The sequence below is a fragment of the Artibeus jamaicensis genome, unplaced genomic scaffold (assembly GCF_021234435.1).
Source record: "Artibeus jamaicensis isolate MK-2021 breed Jamaican fruit bat unplaced genomic scaffold, CSHL_Jam_final scaffold_847, whole genome shotgun sequence".
In the NCBI taxonomy this organism is placed as follows: domain Eukaryota; kingdom Metazoa; phylum Chordata; class Mammalia; order Chiroptera; family Phyllostomidae; genus Artibeus; species Artibeus jamaicensis.
The window spans coordinates 10,322,908-10,344,552 of NW_026522057.1; the positions used below are offsets into that span (position 1 = coordinate 10,322,908).

Consider the following 21,645-nt stretch of genomic DNA (forward strand, 5'->3'; position numbering starts at 1 on the left):
GTTGCATTAGGTCAGATTTTTTCATTTCCTTTTTAAGGCTGAAAATTTTCCACTGTACGTGCACACCACATTTTGTTATGCATCCATCCACCAGCGGTCATTCCGGGCTCTTTTCCCCTTTTGTAAATAGCTGTTGTAAATAACGCCGCTATGACCGAGCTGCACAAATGTCTGCTCGAGTGACCGCTTTCACTTCTCTCGTTTGCCCCAACGTTGGCCATGGAAATTCCCAACAGAGCGAGCCGTGTGGTGAGCCCCCATGCAGCCATCTCCCGGCTCCAACAATCACAAACTCCTGGTCCCTTTATTTCCTTTTACGCCACCACCCACCACCACCCTGCTCGGGGATTACTGTGAAGCAAATTTCAGGCAAAATGTTTCATCCATAACATTTTAATGTGCATTCCTAACAGATGAAAAAAAGCACTCCTTAAAACAAAACCATAATACCCTTATCTTAAAAAATAAAGTAATGACTTCATACAATCAAATTCCCATGATTATCTAATCCTTTCTTGTATAGTGTTTTTTCTTTTAAGTCAGAATCCTAGTTAGGCTTGCACGTTACAATTGGCCTACAGTCTCGGGTCTTCTGTGGCTCCCCGCCCCTTGCGATGTTGGGTTGGAGGAACCAGGTCACACTTATCCTGAGCAGTGTCTTGCCCTCTGAGTTTTGGTGACTGCATCCCTCAGAGGTTGGTTAACATGAGCTTATCTATTTTATATTTCCTCTAATTGGCAGTAATATCTAGAAACCTAATTAGATTTAGGTTCCTTTTTTGTTTTTTTGTGGTTTTTTTTGCCAGAATATTTTATAAGCAGGGCTCTAGGCCTCCATCAGAGGCACGTAATGTCTGGTTTTCCCCCTTCGGGGACCATCGGGAACCATCCATGACCCTAGTCAAGGGACCGCAGAGTGGGGATGTGCTTGCTATTGTTTCCTCCTCTTGCACCAGCTGCCATCCTGAAAGAGAACTTGCCTGCATCAACGGTTTGGTTACCCTGAGGTATGATGCCTGAAGAAAAGGCAGGAGAAATACTTAATTGTTTCTCTTTATTTACCAGTTCTCATTTTAATGAGTTGATTCCCTAACACCTTCCACCGTTGAATATTTTTAAATACTATTAAAGTCCCACGTATCTAAACATATTGTATGTATTTAAACCCATTGCTGTTATTACTCTGATCGACTCGCCAATTGTCCCAGTGGGGGCCTTTTGAAATTAGCCCAACCTCATCTTGTACATTTTTTGTCCCTGACCTAGAATCCACTGTTTCTCCAAAGGGCCCTGGTTTTTTTTTGTTAAGTGAAAAATGGTATTTAGAATCTGGGTTCTGGAGGTGCTTATTATTATTGATTAGGTACTTGTTTTTAAGTCTTTTCAATGAACAGAGAGCAAAGAAGGATTTTTTAAAGATAAAATGCATCATGGGTTCACTTCATTTCCATGCGAGAACACTTTCCTTGCCTTCCCTGATAATCACAGCTGTATCTCCTTCCACTCTTGCTGAAACTCCCAGTTCCCGTCAACACCAGCCTCCATACCCAAGAGTCTCAGCACTGCAACGCCAGTCCTACGCAGAGCAATGCGACTACTGAAAATAGTTGAAGTTATGTTTCTTTCCGGTCTTTTTCCCTGTATTGTACTGGGGGGTGGGGTATCAAATTACCATGTTTTTAAATTGCTTTGACTGGTTTCTCCATGTGTGATTATGCCACCAACTGATACAGTATTTTATTCATTTATTTACTCTGCTGTATGAGTTTTGAGGGGTGGCTTATCAAATTTCAATATTTCTTTCTAATTGTGCAAAATATTTCCAGTTCCAAATCGAAACCTCTAAGAGAAGGTATGTACTGAGTAGGTCCAGCTACCATAACTGTGTCCTCTCTGTCCTATTCACTCCCTCTTTCCACAGGTAATCTTCAGATTTGGGGTTACTCTCTCATTGATTGTTAATATGAGCAAATGCGTGTGTGCGTCTCCCACCTGTTTTTTAGATACGGAATTATAGAATGGAATTCTTTTTTTACTTCTCTACCTTGCCTTTACTCACTTCATGTATTCTAGGGACCCCTCCCGGACATTCTATAGCCTATTCCTCATTCGTATTGTATAGTTGCCTAGTGTGTGTTGTTGATTGCCCCAGTTTATTCGCTTAGCTCCCCATTGCTAAACATGTGGGCTGTTTTCAATTTTTTTTTATTATGGATAGCGCTGCCTTGTATAGCCTTGGAGATATATATGTGTATGCGTGCATGTTTTGTTCCATGTTTTGCTAGTACATCTTGAAGATAGAGTTCGGCAAACAGAATTGCTGGGTTGTAGAGTAAATACATATGAATTTTCCTGGCTATGACCCAATTTTTCTTCATAGGGGTTGTATCATCTTGCATTTCCACCAGCAAGGTCCTGGAATACCTGCCTTCCCCCAGCGTCACAGGGCACCAGACTCTGGGTTTTCCCTACCTGATGAGAAGTAGTTTCTCATTGTAGTTTTAATCTGTATTTTATTAGTGAGAGTGAGGTTGAGCCTCCTTTTAGGAATCCTTCCCTCCTTCTCCCTGCCTGGCCACTGCCACCTGCAACGTGAAGCTGAGCTAATAGAGGGAAGGGCTGAAAGATGAAAGAGGTCATTGGACCATCACGTGAGCGGAAGAGATGAGGTGGCCAAGGTGATAAAGTGACACGGCAGAGAGAGAAGATGAAGACTAGCAAAGCCAGGAGTTGGGCTTCCCTTGCTGCAGATTTTAGGGAGGGTTCTGTTGATAAACAGGCACTGAATGGAGAGGAGCCGAGGCAGGCCAGCAACTGTGTGATCGATGGCTTCCTGGAAAGCGAGTGAGCAGATCGGAGTCCGGCCACCAAAGAGGCTGGGCCTGTGTTGCACTAGAGCCGAGAGAGAGTCCTCACTGCTACTGAGGTTCGGTACCTGCAAGGGGACCTAGGGACGGATCGGTTGGCACGTCCCTCCCCACCTACAAGATCTCCTGTGCCCATTGGAGAAATAGAGCAAAGAAAGCTTTAGTAGTTTCAGAGAGATGGATGGATGGCTTTTGAAAACTAGGTTCACCCTGGAAGTGATAATACCCATTTGCTATTTACTCTCAATGTTTGATGTAGGCACTATGTAATTACTTAGTTTCTACAAGCCCCAGCTTACTGAAAATGGTGATAATCCCTGCCTATGAAGTGAGGATAATAATAGTGTCTGCCTTTTAGTGTTGCAGTTGTCACAAGGCTAATCCATAAGCCCTGACGTGTAGTAAGCTCTCAGTGCCCACGAGCTCCTGGCTGTCGGCTGCGGTTGCAGAGGTGTTATGTGCTGCCGGGGAATCTGGAGTCAGAGGTCTTGGGGTTAAATCTCAGCTCTGACTCCATTAGCTCTCGATCTCATCTCTGCCTGTTTAGCCTTAGTTTTCTCCTCTGTGAAATGGGGATAATAAAGCAGGCATTGTCTTATCATTGGTAAGAGTTGTCTTCTATGATCTTTACCATTATTATTATTATTATTGATCTTCTTAATTAAACTCCCAAATAAAACTGTCTTTCAAGAGTGTTTGACAGTTACTTTAGATATTTCCAGGAATTCAGAGAGGCATTTGGCTATACTTTATGAAACGAATTATCTGGAGGAATTTACAAAAACTTGCAGACGCAGAAATGCAGCTCTTTATCCCCCTTCCAGTCTTGTTCAGGCCACTTTTGGTATCTGGTGGCCCCGTGGTAAGGAAATCCCGAGGGGCAGGGGCTCCTCGAACACCGGGCGGCCACTGGAGCCAAGACCTCTAAGTTCATGCCGCCTTCCCAGGTGCGAGTCCGAGCGCTCCCACCCACTGCCCCGGGACTTGTTACCCACCGTCCGCTGGGGTCAGCTCACTTAGCTGTGAGATAGAATAACAGCAACCCCCTCCCTGGGCTTGAGTTTTGTGAAGAGTGAACGTGATTACTGACATGAAGCTAAATGCCTGGCGTGAGTGGGCTCCTGGGCCACGGTGGGGTGGGGAACACGGCAGCTGCTTTGGGCCTGGGGAGGGCGGTGCACTGGTCAGGGTGGCCGAGGTTAGGCAGTGCTGACAACAGCCCCCAAGTCTCAGTGGCCTCCAAACAGAAGCATGATGTAACCCAGACAGGAGGGTAAATAACAGGGTCATCAGGGCCTCTACTCCTCAGAGTCACTGAGCGGTCCGACCGCCATCTCCACTCTCGTGCCACAGTCACCAAGGCAGGAAACTTCACAGGCCTCACCTGGCACCTAAGGTTTCCACGTGGATGTGACTCGTATCACTTCTCTCATTTTATTGGTCAAGGCAGTCTCATGGCCTAGCATGACTTCAACAGTGAAGTCGGACCCAGTGCCCTGAGGAGGAGCCGGAAGGGCTCTCGTGACCTCCACCGAGGCCACGGGTCCAGGTGCAGGAAGAGACAAGAATGATGGGCAAGATGTGTTGCCATGGGAAACCGAGGGATGGGAAGATCGAGCAGAGAGACCGAGGGCCTGGGAAGCAGGCTTGGCAAGGTCAGAGGGCGCCTAGACCACCCAGGCGCGCATGGCATTTGCCTACCCGTCCATCCACTCACTGATTCATCCAAGCAATACGCTCCGATTTTTGGTACAGAGGGGCAACTGTGCCAAGCTCTAGGCTGAATGCTGGGGATTCCAAGTTGTGTGAGACAAATACCGTGGTCTCTCCCCTCACAGAGCTCCAAGCTGAGCATGGGGTCCCTGCCCCTCTCCAATGCCAGAGCACCGGGTGCAGGGGCTGGGGGGACCTCTCCCTCTGCCGTAGGCCTGACAAATGAGTGAGGAACAAAGAAAATGCCAGTGTGACCCAACCATTAGCTGTACTTCAGCCCTTCTCAAATGGCAAAGGACTTCGTTTAAAGGATTCTTTTCATTTCTTCCCTCTGGCCTTTAATAAAACTCCAAATGATGCCATTGAAAATATCTGTAAGGGTCCCAGTAGACAGAACTCACAGTTTATACAGTTTATGTAATTTTCCACAAAAACAAAAACAATTCTTGTTGGCAGACACATTTTTTTACAGAGGATTTTTTTTTTTTTTGCTTGCTTGTTCATTTATCCACCCAAGAAAGCTACTTCTCTCCCTTCTGTCCCCCAGCTCCCTGCGGTGGTCACCTGACTTCACCCAGCGGCACCATCCTGTCTCCCGGCTGGCCTGGCTTCTACAAGGATTCCCTGAGCTGTGCCTGGGTGATCGAAGCCCAGCCAGGCTACCCTATCAAAATCACCTTTGACAGGTGCGTATGACCAGAGCCACAGGGGTATGAGGCGAGAGGTGACCTCTGCGCAGTGGTGTGGAAGGGCCCCTGGGCTGCGCGGAGACCAGCACTGACTCTGAAATGTCAGCAAGGTCAGAGAACACTGGAGCCGACTGCCCTGGGTGGGGCAGACAGCGCTGGCTTTGCCCTTGGCCTTGGTCCCACCTCAGTAGTGGGGTTTATGCTGTTGAAGGGACTCTGACTAGAGAGGTAAGGAGAAGCCTGGGATGTCAGAGGTGAGAGAGTGGGCAGATAGATGTTGAAAAGGGCATCGGCATGTGCAGAGCCTAACCCTGAAATGTCCAAATGGGCAGGCGGCCTTCCTGACCTCTGACCCAAACCCTGCTCCCACCCTGGTCATGCTCCTTGGGTGGGGAAAGAAGCCATTAAAGATGAACATAAAACTCTAGACAAAGGATTCATGATGTAGCATAGCAGTCTACAAGCTTTTCCGTGAAGGGCCAGATATAAATATCTTAAGTTTTTGTGAACACTTGTGGATAGCTGTTACATGGTCTTTGCTTTAAATATATATATATACATATAATGTGTGTATCTATATAATAATACATGTAATTATATAATGCTTTTGTACAGTCTGAGAGCAAAGAGTGCTTTAATAATGTAAAAAGCATTCCTTGTTCTCAGACTGTACAAAAATGGGCTATAGACCAGGTTTGGCCCTGGCCTGTAGTTTTGCTGACCCCGGTCTGGAACATTCTATCCCCCGTGAAGCTATTAGTCGTTGTGCCTCCAGGTGTTAGGACAGGTCATGGCCCAGGCCACAGAGAGGACTGAGAGAGCTGTGTCCACCGTGGGAGGAGACAGGCTTAGATGCGGGAGAGAAGGTCCTTCCACTTGGCTCGTGAATGTGTGCACATTGTATTGAAGTACCCGGCCTGCCAAAATCCAATTGTTCCAAAGCCCTGGGTCAGATGGGGCCTTTTGTCATTTGCAAATTCATAAGCTTTGGGTTTCTCACAAAGTCTTCCTGTCTGTCTTCGGCAGATTTAAAACCGAGGTGAACTACGATACTCTGGAAGTACGAGATGGACGGACATACTCAGCGCCCTTGATCGGGGTTTACCACGGGACCCAGGTGCCCCAGTTCCTCATCAGCACCAGCAACTACCTCTACCTCCTCTTCTCCACCGACAAGAGTCACTCGGACATCGGCTTCCAGCTCCGCTATGAGAGTGAGTCTCGGGGAGGCAGGCGGCAGGGTCGGCGCCGGTGGGTGAGAGGACCCAGGACTGTGCTCCCCCAGTGGCTCCCCGCTTGGCCCTGTCCCCTTGGCATTGTCAAGGCTGTGCTCCTTGGATGGACACCCTTCCTCGCTCTCAGGGTCTCTCAGAGCTCAACCTTTACAAGAATGAAAGTTTCTTTCTAAAGAACCTTTAGAAAGAGTCGAAACTTTAGAAGCAGTGGCCCGCACTGATGGCCCGCGCATGGGCTCCTCGTCTGCAGACACTTGGGTGGTGCCAGGTCAGGCACTCTGGGGACAGAGTATTGGACAGATCATGAAGTTAAAGTGAGGTGGCATCTCCCACTCGCCCACCCTCTCTCGTCACCGTCTGCGTTCATTGCTGGTGCCTCGATTTAAAGAGACCGACATCAGAGCAGCTGTACAGACCACTGTAGAAAGTTATGGCTGAGAGCACCACTGAGACACAGTCATTTTCTTCCTTAGGTTTGTATCCATTAGCCGCAGCGTGGTGTCTAAGCCTAGATGCTCAGCTAATGTTCATTGAATGAATGAAGGCATGAATGAGCAAATGATCAAGCCAACTCATTTGCTCTGATCAGCCTTCAGATACTTTCTCAGCGGATGCTGAGAGGCACATCTCATGGGTGGGTAGATGACAACTTAGTCCTTCTGTAAAGCAGGGCTCTCGCCTCCCTCCCTTTGTGAGTCAGCCAGGGTCCCTCTCTGGTGGTGAGCAGTTCTTTCCAGCCATGGGCTCTCTTTTCCAGCCATAACACTGCAGTTGGACCACTGTCTGGATCCAGGGATCCCTGTCAACGGGCAGCGTCATGGAAATGACTTCTATGTGGGCGCCCTGGTGACTTTCAGCTGCGATTCGGGCTACACATTAAGTGACGGGGAACCCCTGGAGTGTGAGCCCAATTTCCAGTGGAGCCGGGCGCTGCCCAGCTGTGAAGGTGAGGCACACCCTCAGGGGGCGCTCCAGCAGCGATTCCTTTCCTGGCATGAAAAACCAGGAGCTCAAAGGGGCACTGACTCTTCCACCAACATCCGTGAAGGTTGTGGGTTTGGAAGGAGGAGGTGGGGGCAGGTCCCCGGGAGGATTGGGGGAAGCTTCTTGAGCCATGCCAGCCTTTCCCTGCTCTCTTCACTCCCGCAGCACTCTGCGGCGGCTTCATTCAAGGCTCCAGTGGGACCATCTTGTCGCCAGGGTTCCCTGACTTCTACCCCAACAACTTGAACTGCACCTGGGTTATTGAAACATCGCATGGCAAGGGTGAGTGTTTTAGGCCCCTGGCAGTTATTGGGGTGCACCATGGTCAGGACCCCACCTTCCCCGGGGTCAAAGCGACCACAACAGACATTTACCTATACCGTGTGCTCTGAGCTTAGTCCACCTTTTTATCACCAACAAGAAAGGACCCAGAACCTTCCTCTTTGATCTCAGAACTCCCGAACAGAATATTTAAAAGTAAGTATTTTTGAATGCTGGAAGAGACCTTGGAGATTGCCAAATCTCAAATCTTTAATGCAGGAGTGCCCCCTGAATCTGCCCCCACAAGACGATGGCAGGCCTTCTGTCTAAACACTCCCAGTGGTGGGGAGCTGGCCAACTGGTCCCACCAGTGGGCACCTGTTCTCATTTTCTGATAGATCCCACCCCTCCCCAAAGCCTATCCAGTGTCCCTGAAACTCCCTTCCTTGTTCAGCGTCCTCGGAGAACACAGGTGCCTCTGCTCCCCCTTCCTCCTGTCCTTCCTGCCGATACTGGGCAGAGCAGTCCTCCTCATGCATGACTCGGCTGTTCTTTACCAAGGACCAAGTCAGAGTTGCTGGTGACAAAACAAACATTAATTAAAATTGGCACCTGTGTGGCAGATCCCAGGCCTGGGAACAAACAGTAACCAGGCCGACGTGGCCTGTACCCTCGGAAGCTTATTCTGAAGGTCATCTCAAGTCATGGTTCTCACTCCATCTGCACTTCGGCAAATTCCTTAATGCTTAGCTCATACCCCGGAGGCTTTGATTTTTCACGCTGGAGGTGGAGACCCGTCATCCGTGTCTGCAGAACACCTCACCATCAGTTCTGATGCATGCCCTTAAATGAGAGCCTCTGAGCTAGAAAAATTAACATGTGCAAAAGCCAAGAAAAACAATTTTATAGAAAAGTAGTTCTTCCAGATGTTATCAAAAAAATGTTGTTATGGGCTAAAATAGGAGTGGACGTGCAAATCAGTGGGGAACAATAAAAGTCCGGAAATAGATTCCTCCGTGTGTGTGTGTGTGTGTGTGTGTGTGTGTGTGTGTGTGTATGAGAGGGAAAATGTCTTTAATATGTGATTAAAGTGTCATTTCCAATCTAGTGAAGAGAGGATGGATTATTTAAGAGATGGTTTTAAAATAGTGAGCTTAAACATTTGGAGGTGGGGAAGGGAGAAAAAAATCATACCTCATACATTGAACCATGTAAATTCCAGTGCTAGAACATGGAAATCTAAGCTCGTGGGGATATCCTTAAAAGCGTGACACCAAAATTAGAATCCATAAAAGCAAAGACTATTAGACATGACTCAATAAAACTTTGAATGGAATTATTTTCTTCAAAGCCATAAAAGATTCAAGTAGTAAATGGACAACAATATTTGCAACATGTCTACCAAGGGTTACCAACCTGATGCATGAGAAGCTCTTCTAATCCTTAAGAAAAATATTCCTGTTCTACAGGCCTGTAAAATGAACAGATCTACAAACCAACACTTCATAATGTAGGAAATACACAAATGAAGAGACATGAGCCCCACTGATAATGAAAGAAACGCATGTCCCCCAGGAATGAGATACATTTCGCTCTTGGAGTCAGCCAGGGACATTACAACCGCGTGGGGGAGCGCGTGGAGCTGCGAGCACTCGTCCTGCTGACATTGTGCCGTGGCTGAAACTTCCCGGCGGGTGACTTGGCAATATGGGTCAAAAGCTAAAAACACATGGGCCATTGGACCCAGTGGTGTCACTTGAAATTACCTGACGACAATGACTAAAGTTGTACATTAAGATTTAGCTATAAGGATATCTCCTCAAACGCTTTTTCAATTGAAAAATTAGAAACTCTTTAATGTCTGTCAGTAAGGACATGGTTAGCAAACATGTGGCACAGCTCTGGCCAGTGGGCCTCGGTTGGTTAGAGCATCATCCTGTCACTGCAACATTGGGGGTTCGATTCCCGGAAGGGCACATGCCTAGGTTGCAGGTCTGATCCCCGGTCTGGATGCTACGGCAGGCCATTGGGAGATAATTCTCTCTCACAGTGATGTTTCTCTCTCTCCATTCCTTTCTCCCTAAAAGCAATTAAAAAATGAGGCTAAACTGATAGTATAGCCGTGTATTATGTGTAAAGTGTACTATTTGTATATAAAAAAAGACAACTTGAAAGAAAAGTCAACGTGTAGTCCCATCTATGCACTGAAGCGCCCAGCCGAGACTAGGATGGCCTGGAGCTTCTTGGGCAGGGCAGGTCTGTCCAGGCTGCCAGGGCGAGGCCAGTGTACCCTTCTCCCCACTGTGTTGTTCTTGAGAAGAGAGGGATCGTGACGGTGTCTTTGTTCATCCCGCACAGCTGTTTCCACCAAGCCTGGGCCAGAGGTGGCCGCTTGCAAGAGCTCGAAGCCGCTGTGTGGCACCCAGAGGGAAAGAGGGGCAGCCCTTTCAGTCCCTAGAGGAACGGCCCCTCCAGGCAGGATTTCCTCCGAGTCTGGGCCGCTGGCATTCATCACGGGGAGGGGAGGTGCATCTTCATGCCTTTCTACGCATCTTGGTCTAGAAGTCAGTGCAGTTCAACAAATATTTAACAAATATTTTATATTTGCACTTCTTCTGGGTGCTAGGAAAACACAGCCACTGTGCATCGCCTGCCTTCAGGAAGTTTGTAGTCTGGTGGTAGAGATAGAAAGGCCAAAGAGATCTCTCAATGTGGCATGGCCGGTGCTGAGATGGAGCAGGTGAGGACATTCCAGAGGCCAGCCCAAGGGTGGAGCAGGGGTCCTGGAGACTTAAACCATTCTTCAAAGATGAGTGGGAATTAGCCAGACGACAGGTGTTCCGGGCAGAATCAACAAGTGGTCAGTCAGTGACGCACAACCAGGTCCCTTGTTCCCTGGAACCATTCAAAGGCTTCACCTAACCTGGACGAAACTGTGAAAGCGTCATGGTAGAAAGAGCTAGCATGGCCCTTGATTACCTTTCTCAGCCTCATTCTGCGCCCTGCAAACACTGAACTCCAACTGTACCGAACCTTCAGTTCCAAGAACTTCCTGGGCTTTCTTTGCCTCTAGAGCTCGGCCCATCGGGATGAATTGCTTCTCCCCATGACACTTCCTCCTCCGTACCGTCTTCACCATTCCCTTGCGTGGCCAGCTCTTCATCCTTCTGAACTCGCTTCCACGACTGAGCTTTCCCAGCCCCCTCTCCCCAGCCTGGGGTTTGGGTTGGACTCCCCTCTGTGGGCCCCCACACGATCCTGCCCCTTCCCAAGTCCCGAGTCTGCCCCACTGCACGGAACTCGGGTTCTCATCACCTATCTCCCCCACTGACCCTCAGCTGTTCGAGAAGCCTGTCTGCCTTTTCTCCTGCAGTTTCCCCAGCTCTGGCTCTGTGTCCGGCACCTGGGGAACTCAAGAAATATTTATATGAATTGAATTAAACTGAACTCGACCCTTCTCCAGAGGGCACTGCTTGTGAACAGAGCAGTTGTTAGGCTTCTGATTCCGTTCGCTCCCTACCAGGCAGGAGGGCACCAGGACAAACTCGAAACTCTGGGAAGTGCAGAACTACTCAGTTTGCCACACACCCAGCCCAACGGCCAGGTCAGAAGCCCAGAAAATCAGTCCCCAGGAACTGATGTCTTAATAAAGCCCACAGGGCTGTCTGGGAGTTAGATGAGCTTAGCAAAGAAAGCACCTTCTGTGTGCCTGGTGTGTGCACACCAGGCCCTGTGCTGTGCACCTTGCATATGCCCTCCCAGTTCGTCCTCCCTCCAGGGAGTCAAGGTCACCTGAGAGGGTGATCCTGTCATCCACACATTGCAGTGGAGGACACTCAAACTCAAGGTGTGCTAGGCCACTGTGGCCCAGACCCTTCCGCAGGTAGATGGGCTTCTGACCCATGTCTGTCTCCCTCTAAAGCCCCGCCTTTCCCACAGCCCAGCCCCACCCTGGGGCCTGTCCATTTCTGTAATAATGTCTTCATTTTTTCACAATGGACAGAAAAGCCCCAAGCAATCAGCACAGCTGGGAACCGCAGGGGTTTCATCTTGGTTGTTTACTCATCCTTAGAATCCCAGACAAATGTTTCCTCCTTTGGAGGGGCTCTGTTTGCATGCAGAAGAATAGAGTGCAGAGCGAAATGCCCAGTCAATTCTGTTTCCCCTGTTATTTCCTGCCTCCAGCCCTGGGCTCCAGCGAGGAGATGCCACAGAGCCTTTTCCCAAGCTCTGTAGACTGAGAACCGTTTTCTCATTTGCGCACGTGTTTGTGTGTTGGAGGACAGGATATGTGTGAGCACACGTACCCCTGATCTGTAGGCAAGCCCACACTCATCACATCAAGGACTGTGGCCCCCTGTGAAGCCTCCCCAGCCCTGGCAGCATCTTGCTCGCTCTTCCTGTGCCCCCACCCTGGATTCTCACTATCGATGGTCTGTCTCCTCCACTAAACCGCACAATTTTTCTCTGTGCTTAGCACAGGCCTGGCGCTTAGTATGTGCTTAGGATCTGTTTGGTCAAATAGATAAGTGGATGCATCTCGGTTGGCTGGGCACAGGACATGTACCAGCTGCATCCCTGGTGCCACCACCTCTTTGTTCACCCCCCCACCCCCATAGAATCGCAGCTACACCAGGCTTACTGGCTTCTACCAACAGAGTGGTGAGAATAGAAAAACATCTCAAATGCTTTAGTGTTAAGAGCTTGAATCCAACCATCATTTATCAAAAATGTGTCAGTAATTATCTAGAGAAGTATTTCTCAAACTTTTATGGGCCTGCAGATCACCTGGGGATCTTGTTAGCATGCAGATTCTGACTCAGAGGTCTATGGTGGAGGCTGAGATTTTGCATTTCTGACAAGCTCCCAGGTGACGCCTGCGCTGCTGGTTCATGGACTTTGGATGGTAATCGGGTCCAGCACTCACCCCTGGTCTAGCCACATTCCTGCCCTAGCAATGCACGGCATATACTCCCATGTACACACGCACTCGTGGGTGGGCATGCATTTACATGTATGTACACAAACACAACAGCTGTCTGGACAAGTTTAAGGGTTGCTTTGGGTGTTGAGCTCCTGCTGCTTCATAACCTTTTGCACCCCTTGACCCTTCTTACTACCTGGTGTCTTTGTGTAGTGAGAAACGCATCGTTGTGTCAGAAGTTCATGGTACAGACACTGCAGTCACATGGCCTCAGTTCAGACCTCAGCTCTACCACCTGCCAGCTGGGCGACCTTGGACAAGTCACTTGACCTCTTTGTGCCTCAGTCTCCTCAGACATAAAATGTGGATGGGAGTAATCGTTCCCATGTTTTAAGGTTATTGGCAGGATTGAATGAGTTCTCATATCTTCCCTTCCAATGGACAGGGGCTTGTTGCAGAGTAACAGAACACACTGGACAGTGATGCACAAATATTTAGTGCTCCGATATTAGTGAATATTACTGTTTTCATTCAGTGCCCTCAACCCTTTCCCCACAGGGGAGCGCTCGCTTTCTCTTCCTCTCACTGCTCCTCCTTCTCCCAGTCTCCTTAATGCCACCCCTCCCCAAGCCTCCATCCTGCCCCTTCCCCGATGCTCTCCCAGCCCTCCTCTGGCTCTCTGCTCCATGCTTATGCCTTCAAATAGCTCCTCTTGTCTGGTACTCCCAGATCTACTGCTGTAGTCCGGCCTTAACCCTGAACCCCAAACCTGTACTCCCAGATGCCCACTACCTATCAGTGCTTGGATGCTGAAAACACAGGGTATTCAAAGCTAAGTCCATTACCCTTCTGCCACCTTCCTCTTCTATGTCGAACCCTCAGGTAGCAAAAGACATCACCTTCTTTCAGCTCAGGATGCTCTTAGTCACCCTTTCATTCCTCCTTTGCACTATGGCTGCTGGTTCCTGTCCATTCTCCCTCGCCGAGGTCTTGTGTCCATTTCCTGCTCTCAGCCCCTCTACCTGGCCCCAGCCTCTCTTGCCCAACGCATGGCTGCCCCCGTTCTAACTGTTCTCCCTGCCTCCTCACAGCCATCAACATCTTACTAAATCTGAAATCTGATCCACTCTGGGTAGAATGGCTGATTGCCCCCAGGAAAAATAGCTGGTCTAGCCCCAGTCTGCCTTTCCAGCAGCTGAGTGTGCCCAGCCACACCGTGGGCTTCCCTGAGCCCCAGAACACAAGCTCCTGCACCCGCACCAGTCCCCCGCCTGGGACGCCCTTTCCCCTCCGACCTGGTTAATCCCTGTGCATCCTTTTAAGACCCAAATCAAATGAGCACGCCTTAGTGAGGCACGCCTACACACCCCTCTTTCTGCTGCAAACTGCTTCTCATTCTGCACCCCCCACCCCCATGGCATTCCGATCCACTTTCATTACAGCAGTCATCACCCTACTGTAGCTATTTGTTTAATGTCTGGTGTATCTTCTTGCATCTACCTGGCCCTGGATCCTAGCCCTTAGGAAGTGCGTACTCAACAGATATGCTAAATCTTGTTGGTTGAATGAATGAATGAATAGCTATGAAGTATTCCCATAGAACTAGCCATAAATCTTCCTTCCAGATTTTGACAACTCTAAAGCAATATGCTTCTCCCTGGCCGGACCCGTGGGCAGTGGTGTGATGCAGTTCATTCTGGTTCATTCATTCAGGTTTGCCCATATGGATTTCTCAGTGCAAGGGGTTGTACTTCTGCACACCCACAGACCTTTACAGATGGAAACGTCTGTGCAGATCCCTTCTTGCAGCTGGGCTGCTCCAGGCTTCTCATCGTCAACACCCTGACCCTTCTGGTCTCTTGGCAGGTGTGTTCTTTACTTTCCATACCTTCCACCTGGAGAGTGGCCATGACTACCTCCTCATCACCGAAAATGGCAGCTTCACCCAGCCCCTGAGGCAGCTGACCGGCTCGCGGTTGCCAGCCCCCATCAGCGCTGGTCTCTACGGCAACTTCACGGCCCAGGTCCGCTTCATCTCTGACTTCTCCATGTCCTATGAAGGATTCAACATCACCTTCTCAGGTAAAGCCTGTGAGGGCCCCTTGGGAGAAGGGTACCCCGTCTCCCCCTCAGCTGCCAGCCCCTGGTCTTCCTAGCAGATGGACAGTATTCCACTCTCCAATCTCTGGGAGAATGACCTCCCTGCCGCAGAAAAGGATTACTGGGTCAGACACAAGGAAGAACTTCCCTATAATGGACTTGGAAGGAATTAGCAGGATTCGGAAGGAATCTCCTTCTCTGAAGGTGACTAGGTTTCCCTCCAAACATGACTGGCCAACTGGCTGAACCAGAGGAGTGCACAGAGTCCCTTCCCATCCTAGCAATTCCAGATACTTCTCCTGATTCCCCTTCTGCTATTCACAACCCCAGCAATTTAAAAAAAAAAAAAAAAAGAGAAAGAAGGGGGGTTGAAGTTAACATATGAGAATACTTCTGTCTTATTTGAGGCTTCTTCATCCGTGCCAACTTAGCAGAAATAGATATCTGTCTGTGATTAGGAATCCTGACAAGAAAAAACTCTTTAATTTGGCATTTAGGGAGAAAAGAGGACCCTTCGCTCCTCTAGTACCGAGTCTTCTTGCTGTTCTTGTCCTCTTGCTCCTCAGGGTCCCCTCCTCTTCCCAGCAAAAGGTGGAGATATCAGAGGAACCCTGCCGGGATGGGCCGGCCTGTGGGAATTGGACCCAATTCCTGACCAGGGCCCAGGTCAGCCCCCTGCTGTCTCTCTAGCAGAGGCCGCCTGCCATGGGCCTCGTCTGTCTGAGGCAGACCCTCCTCTTCCTCACCACAGAGCCTCCAGGAACTGTGTCCCAGAGGGAAATGCCCTTGGGGACAAGGGGTGGTCACATCTATGCCATTACCAGAAGTACCAGGCAGGTCCCTGGCCCATAAATGCCAGCCATCACACTCGCCATCTGCTTCAAGTGCCAGCATCACCAAGACAGCTTCAAGTGAAGCATTTGGATTCTTCTTCCGTGTGGCGGTTCCCCTCAGCTGGGTCACACATTCTGACCCTCCAGAACCAGGCCGATTGGATCGATCTGGTTCGGTGCCCCAGAGAAAAAGGCAGGAGAGTCTGTGAGCCCTGAGGCTTGGGGTTAATAGGAAGGAAAGGAGCGAGGAGGGAAGGGTCAAGTCACAAGGAACCTCAAAATACTCACGGGTAGTGTGTTTCCCTTGGTCACGGCCCCGAGGCACCAAGACCACCCAGAGCCCGGCTCGCCCCGCTCCTCCCCGCACCGCGTGTCTCCCAGCCTCTCTTTCAATTAGGCCCTCTCCTCTCTCTTCTTTGCTGTTTGTGGATCACGTGTGCATGCTCATGCCCCCGTCTATCTCTGTCTCAGGTTCTTTTCCCCCTGTTATCTCAGCCTGTGTTCCCATGTTGTCTCTGACCCCGGCTCTCTTGCCCCCTTTCCAGAGTATGACCTGGAGCCCTGCGAGGAGCCCGAGGTCCCCGCCTACAGCATCCGGAAGGGCTTGCAGTTTGGTGTAGGCGACACCTTGACCTTCTCCTGCTTCCCCGGGTACCGTCTGGAGGGCACGGCCCGCATCACGTGCCTGGGGGGCAGACGGCGCCTGTGGAGTTCGCCTCTGCCAAGGTGTGTTGGTAGGTGGTCACGTGCTTTCATTTTGCTTCACTAATGGGGTGGGCCAGGCTTTAGTCAATTGGAGTGAGGTGGTGGAAGGCACACGGGCCAGGGGCCCAGCAGGCCTGGGTGAGGACTGCTTTAGCGCACAGTTACCTGCAGTGCAACCTTGGGTGGTCTAACCTGCTTCTGCTCCAGCCTCCTTATCAGTATGGAGATGGCAATACCTGCTTCGTGGGCTGATCTGGAGCCTGACCTGGCCTTTGTAAAGTGGATTCAAAGTAGGCATTCTAATGAAATTGACCTCCATACTCTTCCCTTGCACCCCTAACATATCCCAGTGGCTTAGAGTGCCTCTTACAGAGAAATCTGGGTACAGCATTGGTGGGGGGAGGGGATGGACCTATAGGGAGGAGGTATGACCTTTGCCCACGGACAGACCCAATCTGGTGGAGTAGAGAGAACTTGCACTAGTCTGGTGGGGTGCTAGCTTTTCAGGATCCCCAGAAGGACTTTCTCCATCTAGCTGGTGAGAAGAGAAGAAGCAAGAATTGGGTTCATTTACAGACCACTCACTGCATGTCAGTCAGGCATCTGGGTGCTAAGGATACAAAGGCGAACAAAACAGAGAAAGTCTCCGCTCCTGGTCTCACATCCTAGTGGGAAAGATAAGCTATAAATCCATAAATAGCTAGTATGTCGGGCAGTGCTGAGAGGTATAGAGATAAACGTCAGCTTAGGAAGTGCTGGAGGTAGGGTTGTCCTTTTAAAAAGAGTGGTCAGCAAAGGCCTCCCTGATGGGTTGTCATTTTAGAAGCTCAGAAGGGATTCAAGAAGCTGATCGCTCAGATAGCTGGGAGAAGTTGGCATGCAGTGTCGAGGCCCTGAGCCTAGAGGAACAGCGTGCTGGCCAGTCTGGGGCAAGCAACAGGGAGAGCAGCAGATGACGAGGTTAGAGTGGGAGCTGGGAGCCCTCTGACCCGAGGCTCTGCCTTCCTCCCTGCCAGAGCTCTGGGCCCAGAAAGTAGGGAGGAATAGGTTGGTCAAAGACAACAGGGACAGTTGCTGCTGTCCCTCATTTATAAGGTCAATGGTTCTGCCTGCTCCATACTTGCAAGGCTGGATGCAACACAGGCAGGATGACTGCAGTACTTACCAGGCTGGCTATTAGCCATGGAACTCATACTTGGAGTGAAATAGTATGTAAAACCCCAATACATCAGCAGATAAAGGCAGCACTGCAGTGACTGACACGGGCCAGCATCTTGAGGGCCCATAAGGTCATCCTTGCTGGAGACAACTCCGTGAAGCCCTGAGGCTCTGCAGAGGACAGCTGTAAGAAGGCTGGCAAGATGGGCTGGGTTCAGGCTGCTCGGTTTCCAGGCTCAAGGTCAAGTCTTTGCCTCCTACCAGCTCTTAGATCTTGGACAGGCCGTCTAGTCCCAGCCCCAACTGGAGATAACAATATCCAACTCACAGGCTTTATTCCAGCTTAGATAACAATATCCAGCTCACAGGCTTTATTCCAGCTTAGATGGCATAATTTATTTAAGCCATGAGTGCCCTATAATTACTGTCATTTTGCCAATAACCTTCGTATCATTTATTGATAAGTAATATCCAATAACCTTTTCTAATCTCAGAAAGGAAACATGAATACAAATTGATGCAGAAGTCCAATGTTGACCAATTAAATAATCCCAGAGTTTATCCTTTCTCTCGTAACTGTCCCTTAGGACACCCGCCCCCCCTGACCCGGGCGCACATTCAGACGCACATGCCTCTCCCCAGTGTCGGTTCGGTTCATGTCTGTCTGTTAGCGCCTCTTGTCTTCTCTGGGGGGATATCCTCAGCTACGTGGTCCTGGGGCAAATTTTTTCTTGAGTGGGATTTTCCAGGACCACAAATGCACATACTCCTCAAGCTTTTGCTGTCCATCGCATTGCATAAATTCATCCTTTACCTTATTATTCCAATGACTGTTTGTTCGTGACACCTCACAGTATTTGGATTGTGACACTTTTCTTCTCTTTCACATGTTGGTAATAGCACACAGCAATGGTAATCACCTCTAGACACCCCCAGCCCTGCCGTAGAACCTCAGGCTGGGGGAGGCTCCCATTGCCACACGCACCGTAGGTGTACATTGAATGATTTAGCCCACACTGTGTTTCCAGGAAAGTGCCCAGATGAGATGGAGATTAACAGCCCGGGGCTCTAACTTATGGCTTGATAGGGTGACGGACCCCTGACCTCAGGGACCCCTGAGCTTGATGTGGAAGAGACACACCTGTCCCCAGGGGGCCCGAGTCTACCGCGGGGAACGTGGCCCTGTCCTTGGAAGCCCCCGAGTGATTGAGAAGACCTGACCCTCTGCCTCAGGAGCCTCAGACTGATGGATAAGACACAGTCCCTGCCCTTAAGGAGGCCTCTTCTGATGGGGACGACAGAAGTCACATGTGCCTGAACCAGCAGCAGCACTTTCCTGGGAATATATTTGACTGTTTATTTCTCTGCAACATTTATTTGTCTCGACTTTACGCTCATGTTTGGCTTTCCACCGCATCTGCTCATTCACCTCCCCTGTTACTTTCGAAACTCCCAGAAGCAAGTGCCATGTCCCTCTCTCCTCCTACACCCTCTCTGGTGCCCAGGACATGGCCCTGGAAGGAGATCGGGACCTAGGGATTGGCCAAGGGCTGGCCCCATCTGAGGCTGTCAACCCCGTTTCCTTCCTCATGAAGGTGTAGGACACTTCAGGAGGAGGAGGTCATGCTGGCAGTGATGGGCAAACAGCTGTGCTGGAGACCAGGGGCAGGAAAAGGTCCAGAAAGATGCCAAAGCCCATGTTTAAGGGAGGCCAACTTTTAGGAACTAGGTAGAAGGCAAGAGGCATCAGAAACAGTGAGGCTGCTGCAATGGTCAGGCAGCGAACGCACGCTTCCCAAGGAATTTCCCGGGGTTTCTGCCAGCCCAGAGCACGGGCAGAGCATGGGCAGAGCACGGGCAGTCAGGCCTGCAGGTGGGAGCTGGTAAGCTGCATAGATTCAACTGGGATCCATGAGAAAAGGGAGGAGAAATAACATTTGTTGAGAGCCTACTATATGCTACCTACTTTGCCATCGAATATCATGCATTTTTTTCTCTGTACTCATAAGGATGCTATTATTACACAGATGAAGGCAGATGAAGAGACTGAACCTTGGAGGGCTGATATAAATTGTCTGTCTGCCTCCAGACTCCATGCTAATCTGTACCACATGCCTCTCCCTAGATGGAGGGAAATGGTGCGTGTCCCCAGAGATGATGGAGAGCTGCTCTGGAGAGCCACCCATGTGGTGTGACTGAGTGATGAATGTCTCAGTGTGCATAGCCCTCATCACTCCCTCCTCAAGCACCCACCTCCACCTGCCGGCACCCAGAAAATCTACACACACTAGGAATATCTGCCTAAATCGTCAGCAGCCCCCACGGTACCTGTCTGCTTCTGTTCACCGGGTTTCATGCCCCAGCTCACACATTCCTCACACACTTTGGTCCCTCTGCACACAGGCTGAGTTTAGGGTCCTGGGAAGCTAGGTTTCTGCTCTAACACACGTGACTGCTGCTTCAGTCCATCTGGGCTACTCTAAGAAAACACTGTGGAGTAGGCAGTTTAAACAGCAAACATGTCTTTCTCCCAGTTCTGGAGACTGGGAAGTCCAAGGTCAAGGTGCCAGCAGATTTGGTGTCTGGTAAAGGCCCTCTTCTGGGACTGTGGGTGGCAGGCAGCCTTCTCGCTATGTCCTCACAGAGCACAGAGGTCTCTGGGCTCTTCCTCTGCTCGTAAGGACACTAACCCCATCGTGAAGGCTCCACCCTCAGGACCTCATCTAAACCTAATTACCCCCAAATATCATCACATTGGGGATTGGGGCTTCAACATGTGGATTTGGGGTGGAACACAGACCTTCAGCCCAGAGGAATGATTTACATAAAGGCTTAGGACACTGAAGGAAGCAGGTCCTGAACTGTAGAGAGCCCAGGGAGGAGGGCCCACTGAAGCAGTGGGGATTTGGGGGTGGCACAGGGTCGCTGTCTTCAAAGGTCTCGGCAGCAGCCTCAGGGACCAGAGAACACGTAAGGGTATAACTAAGCCCGTGACAGGCTCAACTCTGAATGTTCCCGTATCACATGCTCCATCTGCATTGCCTTAACTGACTGCTCCAGGCTTAGGGTGATTAAGGCTGACTATACGCTCAAATCAGTGGTCCATTGGTTGACCTTACCGTGTTTCCTGCCAAGGATTATGCCTAGAAGAGGGACATTGGGAGGTGATTTAGAGAAAGCAGAGTTGTTACATCAGCCTCAGAGATTCAACACGTGCTCCAGATTCCCCATATGTCCAGACAGAAAGAAATGGACCTGCCATCTGGACTTGTATTTTCACATCCTTCCGAACCTAATTATTTTTGTACATCTTCTGAGGTCAAGGTACTCCGTGTGCACTCATTCATTCATTTGGAAAATATTTAGTTTAGAGATGATCTGGGCTAAGAATTGGACATTCGTAGACTCATTAAGCATGACCCTAGCTCTCAAGCAACTCAGTCGGGGTAGGGGAGCCAGGCCAGTAACAAGCAACCAGGGTGCAGTATTGTAGATCCTGTGATGAGGGGAGAACAGGGAGGGGCTTCACAATTACTGAGCACTCTAGAAAGCCCCGCGGGGTTCTTCAGCACACACCCTGCCTCCAAGCTGCGTCCTCCCTCTCCTTCGTCTGCCGATGGCCACCCTGCCCAAGTGCTGAGTGGGTGGTGGGGATGTAGAGCTATGGCCAAGCCCTAAAAGATCCTCAGTGCCGTGGAGGCGATAGATATATGTCAAGTGAAAGGTGATAACTGCTCTAAATAAATGGTGGGGGCAGTGAAATAATGACTGATCCTAGAAGGAAAGAAAGAGTTTTTGAGAAGAGGGTGTGAATTCTCTGGCGTCCAAACAAATAGGGTTTCAGTGGGTCAGTGCTAAACCTTTCCCCAGAGCTTCTGGGGCCCTAAATTCCAGGACCAATGGAGCTGAGTTCTCAGCCCCCTCCTTTTCATGACTTGAGAAACTTGATCTAAATTGTGAGATAGCAGCTTCTTCGTCTTTAAAGCAGGGATGGTAAATGTGCCTACCTTCCGGGCTGGCTTGTTGTGACCAATGACAGAGATGATCCTTGTGAAGCTAGGAAGATGCTAGCAACTGTTACTCAGTTTTGTCCTCTCTTAGTTTCTGTCCTCCAACACAGAGAGGCCTCGTCTCTCCTCATTTAGCTGCCACCACCCTTCCCCGACGCCCCCTCAG

General features: G+C 49.9%; 1 protein-coding gene across 1 annotated transcript in view; it reads left to right on the plus strand.

The window, feature by feature from the left end:
• CSMD2 (CUB and Sushi multiple domains 2) overlaps positions 1-21,645 on the plus strand; it is a 546,707-nt gene that overhangs the window by 360,305 nt on the left and 164,757 nt on the right. The window contains exons 16-21 of the mRNA XM_053660680.1: positions 5,128-5,266; positions 6,296-6,483; positions 7,262-7,450; positions 7,654-7,770; positions 14,540-14,755; positions 16,152-16,340. Of these exons, the coding sequence (XP_053516655.1) occupies positions 5,128-5,266; positions 6,296-6,483; positions 7,262-7,450; positions 7,654-7,770; positions 14,540-14,755; positions 16,152-16,340 (1,038 nt within the window). The remainder of the gene's footprint in view (positions 1-5,127; positions 5,267-6,295; positions 6,484-7,261; positions 7,451-7,653; positions 7,771-14,539; positions 14,756-16,151; positions 16,341-21,645) is intronic.